Source organism: Thunnus maccoyii, chromosome 10 (genome assembly GCF_910596095.1).
Source record: "Thunnus maccoyii chromosome 10, fThuMac1.1, whole genome shotgun sequence".
Lineage (NCBI taxonomy): Eukaryota > Metazoa > Chordata > Actinopteri > Scombriformes > Scombridae > Thunnus > Thunnus maccoyii.
Genome location: NC_056542.1, coordinates 20,385,986 through 20,408,548, shown reverse-complemented (window position 1 = coordinate 20,408,548; position 22,563 = coordinate 20,385,986). Strand labels below are relative to the sequence as shown.

The following is a 22,563-nucleotide window of genomic DNA, read 5'->3' as shown; positions in this document are numbered from 1 at the left end:
TCAGAGCTTTTGTTCTGCATGCTGGCCCATTCTTCTGACTGTCCCCGCTTTGTGCTGCGCTGATGGTGGCTGCTTAAAGGCGGATTTAGTAAAGGTCACTTTGCAGAGTGCATTAAGACTGCTGCAGTCATGAGTACTACACTCATATCTACAGGAGGATTTTAATTTGTCTATGTTCAAATAAACAATTACTCTGAGAAAACTGCAGACACACATGATCAGCTGCATGTTCCTCATGGTTTCTGATGTTTCAGTAATGGGCTGCTCACAAAAGGCCTCTACAGATGAATGGGTGCTTTGATGGAAATTATGAAAAGAAACACCTGCTTGGCATTAAAAGTCAAATGTTTGTGTAATTAAAGATTTACATGACACACATCAGCTCAACAGGGTTGAATTTGATGCTAAAAAAATCACCAGATTCTTGTATATTTGATATTTGTTCATGGACTCAGGGGCGAGAAATGTTACAGAAGCATTAAGAGACTGCAGAGACTGAAAATACGGTCACATGAGCAGCACTGATTTAATATTGACCAAAAGCAGAGATCTCAAATGAATGTGCCTGCATGTCTATACGCCTACATTAATGCGTTTGTACATACAGATTTAATTGACAGCAACACAATTACCCAGGCAGTCAATGTACTGCAAAGCTTAACATGACAATTTGTAAAATTCATTTCAAAATCCTCACTTTTGACTGCTTCTATAGGCCATCAAAACCGTCTTAAATATTTGATCAGGCTTGCTGCTGGCAGGTAATTGCATCACTCCTGTGGTTTAGTAAGGTAATTTCATGGACGTGACTGCCTGGTGAAAACAGTCAGTCCTCTAATAGAGCTCCACTAACACAGGGCCACAGGCCATGGAGAGTGGGAGAGGAAGTACCTCAGGGGTTGAAGGCAGCAATAACAGGAATAGCTCAATAAAGAAATGTCTAATTGAGCTGTAAAGAGATTTTTGGACTGGTTTTGACACATTTTTGATGAGCTGTTGGGTGGCAGTTGGAACAAGAGGCATTTGTTTTGGATATACAGACAATAAGGGAGAAAAAAGATGTAATGAAGCATTATTATATGCTTGATCTAATCAAAGCACTTCGACAAATGGTATTCCTGTAGGCATGGTGAGAATTGGTCAGGAAAACAGTCTCATCACATCTTGCTTTGTGCACCAGTGCGCTTTGCCAAAGGGAAAGCGCTGAGACGCGCGCACACACGCACACACACGAGAGAGAGAGAGAGAGAGAGAGAGAGAGCGAGAGAGAGAGAGAGAGAGAGAGAAAGAGAGAGAGAGAGAGAGAGAGAGAGAGAGAGAGAGAGAGAGCAAACCTCCTCCTCTAGTCGCCTCATTACTAATTTGCTGTCCAGTTCTCTTTCTTGCGCTCCTGTGCGTCTGCCTCGGACCTTGAAAAATCTTCACACATTAAAAAAAATCTCAAACGAATTTTGGAAATGGAGTTCCCCACTCTTCCTCCCGACGCTGTTGGTGATTTTACGGAGCGCTACTCGGTCTCTGCAACTCCTTTAAATATTACATTCTCCGATAATCTCCTGCCTTCAAGTAGCAACGAGACCATCAGGGCTGCAACAAGGGACACCACAAATCTCATCATCGCCGTTTGTATCACGGCTCTGTACTCTCTCATCTGCGCGGTGGGACTGGTGGGAAACGTCCTTGTGATGTACGGGGTGGTCAGGTAAGAAGTGAACAATAAACTAATTAGGAAAAGCAAAAAAACAAACAAACAAACAAACAAACAAACAAAAAAAACAGTGAAAAGGAAGAGAAAATGTGATTGTGTCGAAGTTTATATTTACAACTATAATTTGCAATTGACCAGATAATGATCAGTGAAAAGCCACACAAACATTTATATACTAGTATAACAATATTATAGTGATATGATCAGGGATGTTAAAGTAACAGCAACAGACGTCATATTGTATTTAATATTGTAGAGAGTCATTTTTAATGTATAAATAATATTTTCACTGCTATATATTTATGATGGTCCTTTGTAAGTGCCCACAGTGTGTCTGAGAGCCACTCTAACACACCCACACACAAACAAACACACACACACAAACACAAACACACACGCACTCACACAGGAGGGGAGGGAGGACAATGTGATTTGCCGCTTAGCGTTGAAATTACCTCATTGCACCAATTATTCCTGTCAGGAATGATGGTTGTAAACTCTGATGATTAATGTTCTTGGGAAATAAGCAGCATGGTGAACCAAAAGCAGAGAATTCATGTTTTGATCATTTTGATGATTCATGTCATGTTGATTTGTTGCCAAACTGCTGCAGCTTAAAATGAGAAAGCAGTGATGATTTGTTTAGACCTCCAAACTTCAATCATCACACTGAATTTTGAACTGCTACTTCTTTGTATGAAAGATGAAATATGAGTCTCTGTGCTTTTGTTTTCCATTTTCAGAATAATCAAACAAAGTTGATATAAAAGACAGTGTGCCCGCTCTGTCCCTGATCTGTTAGGCCTAATTACTGAGCAATTACATTCAGAGTGAGATCAGTGCATGCTGTGTAATGTAATAAATCTCTTTATGGAATGCAGGGATTAAGATAAAAGGTAAGACGTCTCTTTGTCTTCCCTCATCCCCTTAGAGCCTGTTGCTGTGTGATGTCTGGCCTTTAGAAACACAGTTTAATTAAATGTGAACAACATATTGTGGACTTAATGTGGAGGAATCCATCTTTAACAGCCAGACATCTATTCAGTGGCATTCAGACAAAACTGGTCACCGTATATATATATTAAAAAAAAAGATTCACAGAAATGTTTTGAAGGACGTTTGAGCTGGAATCGAGTCATTACGTAGAAGTGCAGTTTAATGGAGGCTTACAGTCACTTCGGCAGAGCAAAGAAGCTCTTACGCATTTATTGTAGTGCCATAAAACCATTATGCATCTGGTAAGTTCTTTTATTAGTTGATTGAATGATATTTTTCTAGGAGAAATAGCTGATCATTGATTTGCAAAAGGTAATGGATTAGATCAAACAGTAAATTGGTTTCTAACCTTGAAATGTTTTAATGGAATCATGAGTCAACCACACAAGGTGTTTTCTTTGCAACGCAGCAGTAGACAGACCTTGAAAAAAATGCAGCCTTTATCTAACAATCTAATCGCATTTCCTGTCAACCGTTAGCCGAAATCACTTAAAAGTGCTGAGTGTTTTTCTTCCAACCAGATACACCAAGATGAAGACCGCCACCAACATCTACATCTTCAACTTAGCCCTGGCGGACGCTCTCGCCACCAGCACCCTCCCCTTCCAGAGCGCCAAGTACCTGATGAGGACATGGCCCTTCGGGGAGCTGTTGTGTAAAGTGATCATTGCCATCGACTATTACAACATGTTCACCAGCATCTTCACGCTCACCATGATGAGTGTGGACCGCTACATCGCTGTTTGTCATCCCGTGAGGGCCCTGGACTTCCGCACGCCTGCCAAAGCCAAGCTCATCAACGTCTGCATCTGGATCCTCTCCTCTGCCGTCGGAGTCCCTGTGATGATCATGGCAGTTACCAAAGTGACAGATAATGGTGAGGGACTTTTATTGTTGCAGAAAAATATTGGAAATAACCTTCATTGTAGAGAAATTTCACTTATTTGTGCAGGATTTTTAGCAACTTTAGTGGCAGGTGCTTCTACTAATTTCAGGCAATGATCATTGCTGTAAAAGAGGACACATTTGAGCTGGGTTATTAAAGTAAATTAGCTTCTCCACATGGCTCTCTATTAAACTCCCAATTGTTTTAACTCCTCAGGCAGCACAGCCTGCACACTCAAATTCCCAGAATCTGAATGGTACTGGGACACGGTGATGAAAATCTGCGTGTTCATCTTCGCCTTCGTGGTGCCCGTCCTGGTCATCACCATCTGCTACGGTCTGATGATCCTGCGGCTGAAGAGTGTCCGCCTGCTCTCTGGCTCCAAAGAGAAGGACAGGAACCTGCGGCGGATCACCCGAATGGTCCTGGTGGTGGTGGCAGTCTTCATCATCTGCTGGACTCCAATCCATATCTTCATCATCGTCAAGACCATGGTGGATATTGACCACAAGAACCCCCTGGTGGCGGCCAGCTGGCATCTGTGCATCGCCCTGGGCTACACCAACAGCAGTCTCAACCCCGTGCTGTACGCCTTCTTGGACGAGAACTTCAAGAGGTGCTTCAGGGATTTCTGCCTGCCCTACCGCTCCCGCATGGATCAGAACAGCTTTTCCAGAGTGCGCAATAGTACGAGGGAGCCTGTGTCTGTTTGTGCTCCTGCGACGAGAGAGAGGCCGCCCGCCTGACTAGGCATGGATCAGTGGGGGGGGACAACAGTCCAGGATGACCTCCAGACTGAGGTCACACAGGTCTCCACCACTGGAGTTTGAGTCTGCAGATGAAGGCTTTTGACCTACCATCCATGTAAATGATAGATTGTCTTTGTGGTTTCATTTAATGAAACCCTTCTGTCTTTTTTAGCTTTGTGAGACACAATTGTTCAAGGAGTCTCACAGGATGATCACAAAAATGCCTGTGCGTGCCTGTGAGAGTATGTTCACCTGTTAAAGCACATGCATGAAGCACCCACACACAAACAGTGCCAGTATTAGGACAGTGATATGTTTTGCACTGATTTGGCCCCACTTCAACAAAAAATTAACTAATAAATAGGAGGTTAAAGTTTTGACTGTCATATTTAAGAGTGTTTGTATGTATTCGCATCCATATTAGGCGAACAGGGCCCTGTGTACGCACAGTCCCACACTGGTCAGATTTTCAGGAAAGGACATTGATCCTAAACACACAGACAAGGCCACCAAGGAGTCTTTTTATGGCCAAATGGTGGGCAATGTATGATTGGCCAAGTTAGTCACCTGACCTTAATCTTCATGGGTTTCACTTGATGAAGACCAGACTGACTGGAAAAATCCCCTGTAGCAGCAAGAAGTGATGATGGCAGCAGTACAGAAACAACATCTATAACAGAATATTATTAAACATGAAGACTTATGTTAGCTTGTGAAATTACTTTCTATTTCCTGAAATCTGAGGGCTACAATTCTCACACTGTTCCTCTGATGTGGATGTAAATACCCTCAAACTACAGCCAAGTTTGTCATAGTTTCACTTCATGTCCAATGTGCTGGAGTAGAGAGCCAACACGATGACATCACATAACATGTCTCTGTCCTACCACTTTGTGACTGCACTGTACAACTAGGCTGGTTATCGTATTGTCACTCAGCCTCATTGGGGAGATAATGAGAATCCAATAATGTGAATGTTTAGCTGAGACTGTATTTTCATTGTGATATTTAAATTAGAGGATGTAACCAATTTCATGCTCACTCTTGTGATGGTAAGAGGAGAAATAATTACAGACGAAGGACACTCATATAATTAAGAACAATTTTAAAGGAGGTGAAACTTGATATGACCGCAGCACCAAGCCTCTATGTATTTTTTCCTACTTTTATCCATCTGATACATCATGAAAGATGCTTGTGAAAGACTTCCTTAATGTGAAAATACAAGCAGAGATGAGTCCCTGCATATATTCACCATGAACATCATTGTTCAGCTGACACATTGTTTCCGCTCCTCTTGCAGTTACACAGCTCAGTTTTTTTTTTTTTTATACAACCAAAACTTTCAGCTGACAATAAACCGAGTAGCTGAAGGGGAAAGTGGCGCTGCTGTTCCAACTCATAGCGAGGTGACTGAATGACCTCAAACTGGCAAAGCCTGAATTGGATCAAATGCATCAGCGAGCAATGAGAAGCTTCCTGGACGTATTACAGCTCATTTACAATTTTCCACTGATGATCGTTGGACGCTCACAGGAAGAGATTTGGACGGTGGGAAACATTTTTTGCACATTTTGAGAGAACCGCCTCTCTGTGGCAACGTGGTTTTGTTTATACAGACATCTATATATCAAGTGTAAAAAATATTGTTCTGTAAGAGCATATTAAGTGATAATGTGATTTATTTTGTTTCATTGTGTTGTCAAGCTGTTGTACCATTAAGCTTCACTTGTAACCAATTAGTAAAAACAAAAGTTATATAACTGTTATACTAAAAGCTATAAATGTTAAGTGAAGCATTCAAAATCTTAAAAAAAAAAAGTTTATTGTCTCCTGTCTGGATTATCTCTAACTCTTAGTATAGCCATTACTGTTAGAAGAGCATTTATAAATGTTTTCTGCAGTGTCTACAACATGTTCAGCTGAATGAAAATATGTACCGTAATGCCTTATTCAGCATTATGTTTAGGTCTTTTGACAGAAAGTGATTTGTTTTGTAGATAAAAGTGCTTTAAGATTTTTCACATTTTGGGTTTCAGTATATATATGCATATCAAGTACCGTATTGTATAGGTGTTATAACTGCTTTGTCTTTTGAAAACTTCAATCCAACTGTCATATAAAGCATAAGTTGTATCTTGTAAGTGCTTTTTTAAAAAATATATCATTGTCTCAGTTTTATTCTGATATTTTGTTTTCTGTGTTTTTTGTTGTTGACACTTCTACTCTTTGTAAATACCAGTGAGGCCTCATGAGAGTTACACATATAATTAGTTGGGTTGATCAAGTATGGATTACTGATCGGGTCACTGTGGACGGGGACCCAGGGGCCTCTGACCTTTAGGATGTCAGCATTGGCTGACCCAAGCGTGATGCCCCTGGTCAGTCACAGGGGTGAATATGACACATCTAAAGTGTGTGTGGAAATATGACTGAATAAATGAAAGCACAATGTGAAATAAGTCAAGGATGATATTGGGGTCACTGACCACTGGATGCCCTGGAGAATCATACAGTACATCAATATGTACTCTCATTTATTTAAAAACAGCATTTCCTTTCTTTAAACTCAGTTGTTGTTTTTTTTATAATTAAATGTCACTCAAACAGGAATAAATAGTGTATTTGTTGGGACTATTTACATTGGCAGAGTTGGTGCTTTACTGTTTATGGCAACAGTCAGTAAAATCAGTCTAAGTAAAATAGACTACAGTGCCTGTGTTTATAGTAATGAAAGAGGATGTCACAAAGTGCAACAGTACATCTAACTTATGTGTTTTAATAGTTCAGTGCCTCTATGGCACAGAGGAATAAACTATATCAGTAGGATCAATTCATTGTTGTTTTGTCTTTTCACAGGATTTGTTGATGTGGAATATAACCAGCTTTAACTGTTAAAAATGACACAGGCTCAAACTCAGACTGACACTTTCATCACATCAGTTTTTTTGTTAAGCTGCTACGAACCTTCTTAGAGAATAAAAGAATAAAATAAACCACTGTAGTATCTTTTCAAAAGAATTCTCATGGAATGTGGACTGCGTGCACTCGGCTGCACGGGTCGCACACTGGTATGAAGGCCGAGCACAAAAAGAACCATAATTAGGCGACCCCCGCCGTGACATCATTACACATGCAGTTAACATTTAAATGAGACATACTTACTGTAAATACCAGTGAGGCCCCAAGAGGACACACACGTGTAAAAAATGACACATTCTTTGGTATTTTTGTCCTAGAATTACATGTTCAAACTGACTTTTATCTCACTTCTTGCACACATTAAAGGGCTGAAATCATTATGTGCTGAAAGACTGATGATGTCTCAGAGAGTAGAAGTTATCAGACTGCCTGATCTCTCAAATAGCCAGGCTGAGGGATATGTTAGACTTTAGAATAAGGGATGTTCAATCTGAATATCTCAGAAAAGCTAAATGACAAGACATCATAGAGCTTCCATTGAGCTGAGCAGTGACATTTGTGTTGAGGGTGTGAGGGGGAGCAGGCTGTGCTGAAGATTTCTTCTGTGCAATGAAATATGACTTTAAATATTTACACATCTCTGCCTATATGCTCACTGTGTAGCAGACAAATGAAAAAGCAACAAAATGAATAATTTAGTCAGACACCGTGAGCTGGCTCCTGACTTGACTAGACTGTAATTGGCTGTTTTAAAATGTGAATACCAAAGTGCTTCATTCAACAGAGCAGTCAGATCTAGCAAAACTGTAAACTCAGCTGTAATTGTGACTTTTTGCCTCTACAGAAACAGTTTTGTTCTGGATTTTGAAAGCTATCTTTGGGTTCTTTGGAGCGCCTGTACTCACATGCAACAGGTATTTTTCTTAATGATTATCTATCAAAGTTACAGTATACAGTTACAAGCACAGAGGTACTGTAGATAAGTTCCAGAGTGATTAAATGCATCATCTTCTAACCCTAAGTAACGGTTGTTCGTGCACTCAAACAAATTAACAGAGCGACATAAAAACAGAGAGGGAAGCATTCATAACAACTCCAGTTTGGCAAAGCCAGTATTCCCTGGTTGCCATCAAAAGCTCAGAGCATCTAATAGTTTGAAAGATTTTTTTTCTGTTCCATCTGGATGATACTGGTTATTTGACTTCTGGGAGGCAGACTATGAAAGGATCTGCAGAGTGAGAGTGGGGGTGATGCTCCTCAGTCCACTGTGAAGACAGATTTGTTGCTCAGCCTGATGGAACACAACTACATTGTTTGGCTGTTTGAGCATCATGATGCCTTTCAGTGGAAAATTTTTCAGTGTAACAGACATTTGGGCATCTCTACTGTGGACACCTACATACTGACAGTGAGGCTTTTCACACAACATCTTGGCTGACAGTGCGCAACATGTCAGTGCTGAGTCAAAACTGCAAACATGCAAGGGTTTGAACAACAACGGAGGTCTACAACACAGAGGAATATGATATATCAGGTTGTGGATACACACATAATAGTTGTTAGTAGGATGATGTTACTGTTTGTTTGACTCTGCACATGAGATCTGTTGACAATAAGAAAAATATTTAGAATAGCCAGCCTTAACCCTTAAGATAGATAAAATACACCCAAATGGAATCAGTTATTGAGATAATGATAACACAGAGATTCTGGTGATGGATTTGTGTGGTACTGTAGATGCCTGCTGTAAGATGGATCAGACCTCCTAGTTGCCTGAGGTGTTTACATAATGCCAGAAGTGCAGAAATCTCCATGCAGTTTTACTGGATGTTTCATATGGCTGCAAATTCGTGAGTATTCCCTGCTGGGGAGCTGAGACAGGGATTCAAACTGGGTGCCATCTGCCAGCTGAGAGTCATTAGAATCTGGGCTGGCCAACCCACTTCCTTCACATGATCCAGCCCTTTGCATCGGCTATACATCAGATATTCTGTTTTACAAGTCTGCTGCCATCCATAAAGGTGACATATGTGATCACAGTTTAGGTGGAACTCTGTGAGCAATTAGCTCAGAATCAATATGACGTGTAAATGTCAAGTAAATAACAAGAAAGGTCCATTAAAAGGGATGAGTCACCTACCTTGGCACTTCATTAACAGGCCTGTTGTCATCTAGTCACCATAATAGATCTGCAAACATGCATCAGATTGAGAGATTGGCCCCTCTCACAAGTTTCTGCACAGCTGTGGGTCCTCAGCGGAGGGGTTCACAAGAAGCCCTCGGCCCGCTGGACGAGAAATCCCATCTATCAAAGCAATCTCCAGTAATTACAATATGGTCCGCAGGCAATGGAGCACCAGCGGCTTAACAGCAAGACATATTCAGTGGCTAATAATACCCTATTTTGTTTCCTGTGCACATACTCAGAGAAATGCGTGTTTTCTCAGAGTAATCTGTTCTCCCATTAGAGCTTTCAAGAGGCTGATGCCAAACACCTACTCTGCCATGGCAACAGTTGAGTACTTTATACATTTAGCAGTTAATACATCACTTAATACATTAATAACAACATGGGGGATTTGTTGTTGTTGTTGTTGTTGTTGTTGTTGTTGCAGCAGCACTTCATGCTTTATGAAAAAACAGCTACAAAGCTACTGAGCCAGATCCTAATCTTTCTACTTGCAGAATATGCACAGTAAAGAGACAGGATGAGTGACAGCATTGACACAAATAATGTGATTTCTTCATGATCATGTCATATAAATGTACCTGAGGGGTTTGTAAGATGTGATGTGATGAGCCTCCATATAGTGTATGTTATTTGCAACTGCAACTACACTGTCCTCAAAGTGCTTCCTGACCTATGAGGTGAAAGAAAAGAGTGGGTTGAGTTGACTAACCCTAACCTTAACTACAAGCACTACTTTCCTAAACCTAACCTTTACCTTAACCACTGATGCAAAAATCAATGTTTTACCAATTGGGGACATGGCCACCCAACACACACACACACACACACACACACACACACACACACACACACACACACACACACACACACATATGTGATCATGATCACTTCTGAGGACATTATATAAACTTACATTAATTTCCTGGAGAGATACCCTGACCATACTTATCCTAACCTTAAACCTTAACCCATCATCTTCCCAATTGGGGAGATGGCTTTTGTCCCCAATTGGACAAGCTGTCCCCAATTAACTAGTTAACTAGTTTGTGCAGCTATCCTTGTCGGGACATTGCATTGACTTCCATTTATTATTGATAGCCCAACCCAAACCCTAACCCAAACCAACTCATGCGTAACCCTAACCTTACCTTAATCTTAAACCTAAACCTAATTTACGTTATGGGGACTTGCTTTTGTCCCCAAAAGGGCGGCGAGTCCCCAAAAGTGAGGAATATCTGGTATACACACACACACACAGTAATGATAGAAAATGGCAAATCAAATACATGCTGATGTGTTTGAGACCATATTTGCTTGCTTTCTTTCGCTCTCTTTTGCTCTACATCTTAAACTTCCCGTCTGCACATTAATTTAAAAGTATTTTATCCAAAATTGGCGCATTTCCTGAGTGTGTGAGAGAGAAACAAGAGTAAGACGGGAGTGGCTTGGAAAACAGCTGCCTGCTGTGCCATATTCAACAGGTTTCCACTACAATGGACCACTTGATGAAAACAACTCATAGCAAAGCCTCTCCAAAAGCATTTCAATCATCACAAAACTTTGGATGTCTTGATTAATGCATACTTGAGGAAAAGCACTCAATATAATTTGAAATGACAAGTTAATTATAAAAACAGCAGGATGACTCGAGGGCCGCCACATCTCAATCAAGACAGAGCTAAATGATGCAAAATTTGTTATATTGTGAGGTTGTAATTGTAATGGCATGATGCTGCTAATCATGAATGCATGCAGCCTGTTATAGACAGTGTTGCCAAAAAAACAGAATATAAAAAGTCTTATGTACAGCTCTAAGTGAAGCAGCCAATTGCTGTGATTAATTTGGCTCCCTCCATTGTTAGAGTGAATGTGTGGCGGTGCAGGTGCCTGAGACTCCTCGGCCTCCTCTGTGATTAGTTTAACGAGAGGAAGATTAGAATCCGCATGCATTATGAAAACCTTGTTATACTTTCTATGACTGAAAGGAATTAATCACAGGATGTCACTGCCGAATTCCTGTATGAATGTCTCTCTTTGTGCGGGAAATGTTATGAGAAGGTTTCTGGGTTTTGGAGCATTATCCGATTTTGAACGTTCCTGCATGTGGAAGCTGTCTGCTTTTAAAAGCCTCTCTTAACTGCCTGGCTTAAGTCAGTCTCATTTACCTGTACATCTGCAAAGTCTTTGTTGTTGTCTCAAAACCATTCTGCTTATTTTTTTTGAAAATCCAGGAGTGATGCAACAGCTACGTTTGAACAGTTTTAAGGAATTTAATAAGGTTCATAAAATTGTCCAGAACAATTCAGACTTCAGTTGATTTAAAATTAAAAATTCCAGCATAGCAGGGGATTAAAAAATTTATGGGTGCATGACTAAAGGTCATTTAATCAGTGTCATCATTCCCAAGAAACCACCCTGCATATCAACACGACTGAGTATTTGACTCAGTTTGGTGTCTGACAGTGTAACCGCTCATTACTGGACAAAAGAAACATTTCAGTAGGGAAAATGTTTCATCTGAAAAATGCTACCTATCAGAGAAAGTATCCATGAATCACAGTGTGCTGTTGAGTCATTGCCAAAACACGACATGGTTTTCTTTCAGAGTAGAAAATGTGGAAGATAACTGTTATGAAATAGTGTGTTGTGTGCTGCAGTGTGGTAAGTCTGATACCTTCACACCTTACATAAGTGTTAATACAATATATAAAGAAAAAATGTCGCCCCATGTTTTTGGCAGAACAATGTGCATTGAATCTTTAAAAAAAAATTTGTAGAACACATGCCAGGTGTGATAAAGCTGCATTTCTTTTAATACGTTGAACCATTACAGATATGTTTTATACAGAAACAGAAGAGTTAACACCCAGCGGCAGAACACATGCATTGGAAACAGTTGTTTTAAGACTCTTACAGCTACTGTAAAACCATTACCGAGCAGCAGAACTTCCAAATTTATCCCTGACATTTCTTGTTTGTCTCACAACAAGCAGCTATGCAAAACAAAAAAGGGAAGAGGTTTACTCTGAGCAATTAACTGCTTATGAAAGATACTTTAGCATTTCAAAGCTTTTTGAGTAGCTTTTTGCCATGAGGGCTTTTCACAGGACTCAGCCCTTACACTTCATCATCAGGTCCTTTTGGTCAGATGAAAGCAAGATGAGACAAGGACCAAACGCATTTCAGCCCACATTTAACACAAAAACATGCAGCTTTGATGTATGCACTTGTACCATCATTTGCATCCTTAAGTGTTTCTGATTTATATTCATGACTACGTGCATATGGAATGTGTTGTTTGCATCCATATGAGACATAAAGCAACTAGTGTGCAACTGTTGGGCAGCTGTACTCCTGCTAGAAAAGCAGCCCCTTTTTCAATGGCTTGAGATGACATGTCGTCTGTGGAAGTGATAATACCCAGTACTATTGGCTAAATGAATTGCATTCGTTCTATTGCGAAGATGAAGGACACAGATAACCAGAAAGGACTGAAATGCAACAATGCCATTTCACTCCTTCCCTGCAGCAACTGTGATAAAGCACAAATAAACCTTCATCTGTTAAATAAGCAGGAGACTGAACCTTCATTTATCCCTTTAAGTGTTTCTGAAATGCATTTAAAATTATGAACTGTAAAATATGCCCATATTTTCAATAACGGATATATCAAAAATAAGTATGGTCTAAATGATGAAACCTTTTATTAGGTTGGTTACTGGTAGGTTAGATAAAATGATGTTGTTTTTGTTGAACTTGTCATTTGTAAACCAAAGTCTTCCAGAGCGAATTAAACTGTCAAACCCTCGTTGAAATGTTGTTTTAGGGTGAATTTTCCCCTTTACGAGCATGCACATAATGTTGATTAAGCTACCAAATATTTGGTTGCATCAATAAATTGTCTATAAAATGTTGGATAGTCTAAAATGTTCATCACAATTTCCCTGAGCCAAAAGCGACATTCAGATGGCTTGTTTTGTCTGACAAACAGGCCAAAACCCACAGATATACAGTTTATGATCATATGACAAAGAATGGCAACAAGTCCTCACATCGGAAAGGACGCATGCAACCAGCAAAAGTCATTTTCCTTAAAAAAAACAAAAAAAACCCAATGACAACAACAAAAAAAATCACAACTACTAAAATAGTTGCTATGTAACATAAGAAAAGGCATAAAAAGTTAAAATTTTATCTTTATTTTCAGACAGAAAAAGCAACAAAATGCAGGATACAGTATGACATGTTACCAAATAGTCCAATAGTCACAAACAGCTCCGTGTGCCCTCAATAAAACGAACAGTAGTCTCACATATTGAACTCACTTTGGTATAAATGTCCTGTCTGAACCAAGGTCAATGGAATTATTGCTCTAAAGAAAAAACATGTTAAAAAGTCTCTGGTTTGGGGAAATCATTAAAAGGCCTTTTACTCTTGTTTGCTTTACGTACATGTAAACAGCCACATTCACAAACATCACATACACTGTCTTACAGTCATACTAATGACTTTTATTGAAAAGAATTCAAAGGGAACATCAAAAAACTAGATTTAAAAAAATAGTCTCTCATTTGTCATGATCTACTGAAAACATCAGTGAACATTTTTCCCCACATCAGCGAGAGAAGAGTTCTCGTAAAAGGGGCTAAAACCTCACTTCTCCCCCTCTGCCCTGCACCTCTCGCACTCCCTCGGCTCAGCACAGGAAGTCACATGTAGATTCACCCCCTCCCCGTTTTTAGGCAACGTGAACAAGGCCCCACCTTGAAACAGATCAAAAGCTCCCCCATCATTCTCTGCCAGAGAGGGCTATCAGCTCTCCTGTTTGTCTTTGACCAAAAGGGCCGTGTGCTGCCCTCCACTGGACGCCATCAGTACTGCACGGTTCTCCAGCTGCTTGCCTGTCATCTTCACAGGGCCCCACTCATCATCTTCCTCTCCTGTGCCAAGCTGCAGGTTGGTGCCCATTCCCCAGGCGTACACGGATCCTGGAGTGAGCACGGGGCAGCAGTAAGTGGACTGAGCATCATTTTTTACTCACTTAGCTCATTGCAAACATTAGAAACACAATGTGGAAAAAATAAAATAATACAGCTGGCAGTATGAGAAGTTACCGTAATATGGGATATTTACTGTACATCCAATTATGCTTCAAAAATCCCATGTTTGTGTTTTCCTGGTAAAAAAACCTCTTGCATTTGAGTGAATAATGATGTTCCTCTGTAAATAGTGAAGCCAGAAGATGCAAGCTGCTGTTTTACTGTCATAAAACGTATTAGAGAGTACGAAGGTCAGGCTGCATATGAAGACTGTTCTTGTCCAATATCCTATCAAAAGTCAATGTTGCATTTCTTTAAATATAACGGCAACCCTGGTGGCCAATCAGAAAACATTGTCAAGGACCTATTACTTAATTTAGGTATGAGGACTTGTTGCAGTTAATCACCTTAAAAAGCCAGCAATATAACATTCTTGTGAAACAGACCCAGAAGTTCTTGTTACTCACCTTCTCTGGTGACAGCGTAGCTGACAGACGCCCCACATGTCACTCCACTGGCCGGCTCCATCCCCATCACAGGTGTGGGCTCACTCTTCTCTTCAGCCCCTTGACCCAGACCAAGACGACCGTACTCTGCTCTGCCCAGACTGTAAACCTGCCCTAAAAAGATAAGAAAAAAAAAAAAAGAGACTCTTATCGTTTGCCTAGTCAGTACTTAAGATAAAACTCCTTAGTTTCTCTTATTTATGGAACAGCTTTCCATCCAAACACTGCTGATTTTTTTCCCTCTATATATTTAACATTTTAAATTACTTTTAGTTTTAAATTACTTATTACAAGCCATGCTTGTAAAACATGGGTAATATACTGTAGTTGTATTTATTTTAAATCTATTTGTAGTTCTAAAACATGATTTCTTACATCAGCAGTATATTACTTGTCTAGTCTTACAAGAAATGTATTACTAATGTAGAAACACAGTGTAAATCTGGATCACATATGGTCAACAGTCGCAGTTTACCTTCAGCATCGAGGCAGACAGTGTGATGCTGTCCTCCAGAGAAGTCAACCCAGGAAGTGGTTGAGTTCTTGAAGCAAGTCAGTTTTACTGGGACAAAACACATATTGGTGCTTTTGGTACCTGGACAGATGAAAAAAATGAGTTGTTAGGACACAAAAAACAACCTCATAATGTCTGATGCAACTAGCTCAGAGCAGATTGTGAACAACTGACTCATGTGAGGTTAATTCACATTATTTAAGGACTGGAACCTACTAACCCAGCTGGTGATAGTTGGAGAGACCAAATCCATACACATGTCCCTCTTTTGACAAAGCGAAGGTGCAGTACGCCCCGCAGAAGGCGTCTAAGAAGTGAACCTTCCCTCTGACTTTTACAATCTGAGGTATCAGCAACCGGCCTGAAATCACAGGATTCAGACTCAGCCAGAGACCACAGTAATATAAATTACACTATTGTTAATGTAATCCCATATCAGAGAGTAATGAGTTGATGCTCTGGGCTTTTGTTACTTACCGAGGCCTTTCCTGCCTCCTCTGTTTGAAAAATGCTCAGGCACTCTCCCCAGCTGCCCCTGCTCTGCACAACCCAGCGAGTAGAGGTTTCCCTCCAGTGTCACCAGTATGAGGTGGTCGTTACCTGGTCGAAGATTCATGAAAATTAAACATTGTTAGAAATTATTATACAGAATACAAATAAAAAACATTTAGCACTGAAGTGGACTTTTTCTTACCTGATGCAATTTTCACAACAGGCTCCGTCATGGGGACTTTGAGTGGAACAGTAGATGTTTTCATGGGCTCCAGTAGACCGATGACACCATTGTTATCCTGGAAACGAAGGGCCAGCATATTAATGGTTGAACCGACAGATATGCAATGCTCATGTTTTGGGTTATGAGTAGTGTAGCATGGCTGTAAATATCACCATTTTGGTTACCAGCCTGATATGTTTGATATGATACCTGAAAATTAAAATTGGAAAAACTGCAATTGACTTTTTCAGTTTGACTGTACTTGAATAACTTCATCAGAGTAAGTGGCCCTGATGTTCAGCTCCTCATACGTACATTTTGTTATCCTCTCTTATTCTATTTGTTTTGCTTGACATCCATTAACCAGACGAGAACTAGGTCAAGCAGTACAGTGTTTGCACATACTTTTCATTACTCAGACACCAAGTATCACTATTTTGTTATGAAATGTATCTCATTTATGCATATTTTGATGCCCACTGAACATAGTTCAAAATATTTTCAGTTATGCATTCGTGCACACATGACGGAAGTTTGCATTCAGGGTACTTTGTCTTTGCAAACCTTAATAAATGCAATGTAGTTGGTGTTCATAATATAATGTAAATTATATGCATTCATACACCATTCATTTCTTTGAAAGTGTCATTGGGTCTGTCAACTTGACAGTGTCACCCCACCAAAAAAAAAAAAAAAGTGTGCTAAAAGGCAAAAAAACACCTGGCAACCCAGTTTAACTAAAATGGGATGGGATATGTTGGGATTATGATGCCACGATGACAAAGACACATCTGAAATATAATCAGATCTGGGATAATAAAAATATCATTTATAAGAAGCTTTTCAAAACAGAGGTTATGTTGAGTGTTTCATTTGGTTTCTGCATTGTTAAAAATCAAGTGGGAGTGCAGAAGGTAGGCAGAGGTAATAGAGATGTAATTGCCAGTGTGCCATTGAGTATTAATTATTAAAAAATGATGAGTAATCTAGCAGGAGGAGTGATAAGTGCTGAGATGTGAAAAGAATGAAGATTGGCATTACGAAAGATCAGACTATGGCTGAATTTCTATTTTAATAGGTCAAAGTGTGAAGAACATTTTGTCCCCAAGCCTTTAAAATGCTACAACTGTGAGATTTGGTCATTTGGCCCCAAAAGGCAGCAATTACAGAGATCATGAGAAAAAGTTCAAGAGCTCAGGCGGGGAGTCTAAAACTGAAATTCATTTGCTGTCAGCAGCATCACCTCAGATTCACTGGATCAACATGAGAAATGTTGATAACCTAAAAGATCAGTTGAGTAACAAACCAATATGTATTTCATTAGATGGTCGACATTTATCAGTGTAACCGTAAATCATCTGTGTAAAGAAAACACGGTTTCACACTAAATCTAGATTTCTTGTTATGGGTATGGAGTGTTGCAGCAGGATAAGACGGGAGGAGCAGGATGTGCCACTTTCATTAATGAGGAGACTTCCCACACATAGTGTTCTGTAATGAGTCACGATCAAGAGTTTATACTGCAGTAATTGAAGTGTGGACGACCAAGAAATGATTAGAATCCAGAGTGATTATTTAAAACTACGGGTCGAGTTTTTTGGGGGGGGTGGCATTTTAGAGATATTATTATTATTATTATTTTAGAGAGATGGTTTGATAATTAAAGAGGTGATGATGGAGAGAGTCTGGTGTGCTAGAATAATGGCAGGATTATTAGGAGACACGTTATTACAGGAAATGAATCTGCTGACTTCAAATCAAGAAGAGGAATCAAATGAAAGTGTAATGGACATGGTTATATCAGTCATTTACGGTTCTCCATAATGGTCGATCTATTGTGCTTGATCTGTTTGCAGTTGATGGAGCTCTATGGAAAAGAGGAGGGTGGACGCATTATGTGGGCATGACAATGAAAGTATTGATGAAGTGAAAAGGTGGAGAATACAGGAATCTCTCAGTGGAGATACAAGCTTGTTGTCAAAGTGAAATTAAGGGAGCAGAAATATTCAGTTTTCTTGAGTTGATTGTTTGTTTTTCCCTTTTCTATTTTGTTAGAATATCCTAATTTTCTGCACTGCAGGTTAGGGAGGGAGGTTTGGCATCGGAAACCAAACCTAACCCTGTGAAAGATGAACAAAAAGTGAAATTCAGCTTTGCTTGTGATGGACAGGCTTAAGGCCAAGCTTGAATCGGGTGGAAAACAAAAATGAAATCAGAACATATGGAGATTTTTATATAATTAACTTTGTGTTATTGCAAACAGTAATCATAATCAAAGAGAATATCTTGATTTGTTGAAATACAGTATATATTATGAGTCCACAGTGCCAGCCAGTTCAATGGATGTGTTCGAATATGTAACCAGATGTCTAAAGGTTATTGCAATATTGTTGACACAGTACTGAGTAGAGATGGACAAACCCTGGAAAGTATTAATGAGTTCCCACTCGAGCTCTGTGCTGATGAGCTTTAAAGTGTTCAAATCAAATAGTCGGCAGGATATTCTGTCATTTGCTCGAGCTCCAGTCACGAAGAATTCTGAACAGCATATAACTTAATTTTATGTTGGTTCCAAATGAGCTCAAATGTGGCTAACAGGAAATGAGACAGACAATACCACCAAAACAGAATAAATTGAGAAGAATGAAAATAATTCATATGGAGAAATGTAGCTGGGAGAAGGCAGGAATCTTTGGGCAGTGATGAGCAGAGATTTATATCAAATAAGATAAATAGGAAGAAAACCTGCACATGAGGAGAAGGGATGAGGTCAGTGTTACAATGTCATGCATGATATATGATGGTGCTTTGATTATTGAATGTTGCTTTATCACTATTTTAATGTGGAATAATTTAAATGATTATATACAGAGAAGGTGTCACTACAGATTAGGTGCATAACGGTGGATTTTCTGACTTGTGTCAACTAGCTGATAAATGACTTGTATCCATCCTGAAAGCAAATGTCTTTAAAATGTTCTGGTCCAAACTACCCATACTGTGCGTTTGTGATGGTCATGGTCAGGGGAAGATGCAAGGTTGAAATATGCTTTTGAATCTTTGTGGGTAGAGAGGATTAACAAAAAGATACAAAAATCACTAGTTTACTAGTTGTATCTCTCTCACACACAAACATGCACACTTCCAAGCACAGACATAAGTGATAACAGCAGTCAACTAACCCTGAAGGAGCCCCACATGTACACTGTTCCGTCCTCTGTGAGTGCGGCTGTGTGGCTGTCTCCTGCCGACACCTGGACCACCTTCTCCTCCAGTGTCACCTTCCCTGGAACCATCTCAGACCCCTCCTCTGTTGTGTCCCGACCAAGGGCCCCTTCGTCGTTACAGCCAAACGTGTAGACCTAAAAAATAAAAACAACATATTTGTTTCTCTGGGAAACTAAAAGACCCTCAGTTAAAATGTTAGTAAGGAATTAGCAATGCAATCTTAATTATTTATTTAAATAAGACAGATGTTCACTTACATGTCCAGTGTCACTAAGGCACACAGTGTGCATGCCACCAGCTACCACTTGCACGATTTTCTCTGGCAGGGACACAAGCGCAGGTTTCTTCCTCTCAATGATGTCTTCACCTAAACCCAACTGTCCAACATCACCCTGGCCCAGAACAAGAACCTGACCTGCCTCTCTGCCATGGCTCCTGTGGGAAACTGGTACAGGCACAAACAAATTTATACCAAAGGACAGTATTTGATCTTTGCCATTATTAGTCATACAAAGCCAAACTTGACCACAGCATGTGAAGAGTGCCACTAATACTACTACTATTGTGACCTTTCAGCCAGGCTAGCAGGTTAACAACATATAAAAAGCCCACAAAAAATGAGATTGTTTTGTTGTCAGTGTACAGAGACATGGGTCCAGTCAACTCTGGTTGCCATTAGCAATCCTGTTGTGAAAAGGCCAGTCACTTACCTTTGACTTTCTTGGAGTCCTTATCATCCTCCACAACAACATCAGACTTTCTCTTGGTGGCGGCCTTTTTAGTGGGCATGACAGCAACACTTGACGACTTTGGGAAAGACACAGAGGAGACTGGTGTAAGATTTTAATAACCTACTATGGGTGAAGGTCACTGAGCTGTACAGCTGGTGAAAAAAAACAAACAGCAAACACACATGAGAAGGGCGTTTATTATGAGCAGTTCAATCACATTTGCAAATGCAGCTGCACAGCTTGTTCACATTAGCAGTAATTGTTACTAAATGTCTGACAATTAATACATCCAGCGCCAGTGGACAAAGACACAAGATGGAAAGGATGGATAGTGAAAAAATATCACATATCTGATATGGTCGGCCAGCCATGCTTCACCTTACTTCTTACATGATGAAAAGTTTACATTTGGAGAAAATCATAGGATGCTTAAAAAATAAAGTCTGGTACAAACTGAGCAAACATGACTGAGGTATGGATAGCTATTGGATCCAATGACAGCTCTGCATTGTCATATGACATGTCACAGCAAGAAAAACACTGCATTTCAGTTGGCTGTGCCAGTCTTTCCATCTGTATACCTGTGTTTTACCAGGTAAGACCAAAAGGTGAGTACTATTGTTGAAGAAGCACACAAACAAAACAGACAGGGCTAAAACAATTAGTCGATCAATGGAAAATTGATCTACTTCAATATTTCACTCATTAACTGGCGCTCGTTATGGATTTTGAAATGTGAGGATTTGTTGATCAGTTCATAGCAGCCGTTCTGGAAAAAAAAGTCTAAATTATGATGATTCTTTAGTGAATAATGAAGATAAAAACACAGAAAACAAACTATGACAGGTGTGGTATGAATGAGCTTAACTAATGCACCAACTGATGTGTTCAGTTCATGATATACTACCAAAGGCCTAAATGTCTCTTTAATAAGTACCTGGGTCTGTAGCTGACATTTAGCATGTACTTTAGTGTCTGGTACTCAAATTAATGAGGAAGAAAAATGATATAAAATGTAATATATTCAAGAGTGGTTTCATGAACACAGGGTTGACATGAAAACGTCCACAACGGTCTCTCTACTGCACACCTGAAACCACTGGATGTTATGTTAGGCTCTGAATATTGAATGAGAGGTTCATCTCCATGTTAATATTGATATTTTAAAATAAGTCACGAGCTTACTGGCTAACAACAAACCCCTATGAACGGACAGACACAATTAGTCTTTAGTTTGGTGGTAACATTAACCAGTAGCAGCTGTCAGAGTCGTGTCAGTGGCTGGCAGTCACGTTTTTACCCCACAGACAGCTGTGTTAGCTCCGCTTCTGCTCCCCTGTTGGCATAAAGTTAACGCCCGCAGAATAATAAGCCCTTTCATTTTTACAACTGTCACACTCAACTCACAAAGACGCACTCAGATAGTGTGATAAATACCAACCTTTCGTAAGGACATGTATGGAAAGTGCTGTCAGAGCTTGAACATTTAACACAGATGCATAGTTCAAAATAAGCAGCGTGATCTAACGTCGGTGCTGCGCATGTGTCCCTGCTAACATTGACTTACATAGCGAAGTTATTTAACGTTAGCTGTGGATGGCTCAGTTTTAATACCATTTTAGATAACAAAAACAAGGTGACACACTCAGCTACTAATACAGTAGCAGTGCGACCTGGAAAATACACGCTGTTATCACGTAGCCGGTGTTAGCAGTTAGTTAGAGCCAGAGCTAGCTAGCTCAATAGCATTAGCACGACATTCGGGAATGAATGAACTATAATACGACAGTTTATTGAATGAACTGCGCACACATCGCTTACAAATCTGTTTATTGTTGCTCATCTTTTCCAGTTAGGCCGTTTGAAGGCTGATAATTCACTAACCTGTGATATGTAGAAGTTTGTAGTCCGGCTAAAAGTGAACGTGCACTGGTGCACACACAGCCTGTTCCCGGTCTTCAGACACGCACGCGCCACGCTCGAGACAGCACGTTCTATGGAACCTCCCGCCTCCTTAAAGAGACAGCAGCACTAAAAACACGCAGGAGTGGAGAAAGTGCTCATTTGATACTGATGTTTGAGCTTCGCTGTGCAGAATGATGTATGTGCAGAGTTTGACACTAGAAGGCTGTTTTCACATTAATCTGCCGAAAGTGGAAAGTTTTTCTGTGCTCACTGAAAATCTGATTTTAAGGGGCAGACCTACCAGCATGATTTGTGACTTTACAAATGGTTTGGAGGCAAATCCTGGTCCAATATTAAACTTATACAAGTTTGATGTGCAGGGCAAAAAATATGCACCAGCCACCAGCCAAAATATGCAAGTGCTTTACTCACCAGCTAAAAAAACAGTGGTAATCTATTGAGTGGCCGGTAAA

At 40.0% G+C, this 22,563-nt stretch overlaps 2 protein-coding genes across 2 annotated transcripts; one reads left to right on the top strand and one right to left on the bottom strand.

The window, feature by feature from the left end:
* The first annotated feature begins 1,370 nt into the window (after window positions 1-1,370).
* On the top strand, window positions 1,371-5,695 carry oprd1b (opioid receptor, delta 1b). The gene is made up of 3 exons (XM_042422666.1): window positions 1,371-1,702; window positions 3,226-3,581; window positions 3,807-5,695. Exons 1-3 carry the CDS (start codon window positions 1,458-1,460, stop codon window positions 4,334-4,336), a joined length of 1,131 nt encoding a protein of 376 aa, XP_042278600.1. The 5' UTR covers window positions 1,371-1,457; the 3' UTR covers window positions 4,337-5,695.
* Window positions 5,696-13,635: 7,940 nt separating this feature from the next.
* Window positions 13,636-22,216, bottom strand: rcc1 (regulator of chromosome condensation 1). The gene is made up of 10 exons (XM_042425070.1): window positions 22,070-22,216; window positions 20,165-20,261; window positions 19,712-19,899; window positions 19,409-19,588; window positions 16,206-16,302; window positions 15,989-16,111; window positions 15,732-15,872; window positions 15,473-15,592; window positions 14,959-15,111; window positions 13,636-14,440 (listed from the first exon to the last, which is right to left on the bottom strand). Exons 2-10 carry the CDS (start codon window positions 20,241-20,243, stop codon window positions 14,265-14,267), a joined length of 1,257 nt encoding a protein of 418 aa, XP_042281004.1. The 5' UTR covers window positions 20,244-20,261; window positions 22,070-22,216; the 3' UTR covers window positions 13,636-14,264.
* Window positions 22,217-22,563: the final 347 nt, after the last annotated feature.

Coding starts and splice junctions, on each gene's coding strand:
- rcc1 (XM_042425070.1), bottom strand. CDS start 20,243: ATGCCCACTAAAAAGGCCGCCACCAAGAGAAAGTCTGATGTTGTTGTG. Junction 19,589..19,711: donor GCCTTAGTGACACTGGACAT/GTAAGTGAACAT, acceptor TTTATTTTTTAG/GTCTACACGTTTGGCTGTAA. Junction 15,593..15,731: donor CTCCAACTATCACCAGCTGG/GTTAGTAGGTTC, acceptor TCATCTGTCCAG/GTACCAAAAGCACCAATATG.
- oprd1b (XM_042422666.1), top strand. CDS start 1,458: ATGGAGTTCCCCACTCTTCCTCCCGACGCTGTTGGTGATTTTACGGAG. Junction 1,703..3,225: donor GTGATGTACGGGGTGGTCAG/GTAAGAAGTGAA, acceptor TCTTCCAACCAG/ATACACCAAGATGAAGACCG. Junction 3,582..3,806: donor TACCAAAGTGACAGATAATG/GTGAGGGACTTT, acceptor TTAACTCCTCAG/GCAGCACAGCCTGCACACTC.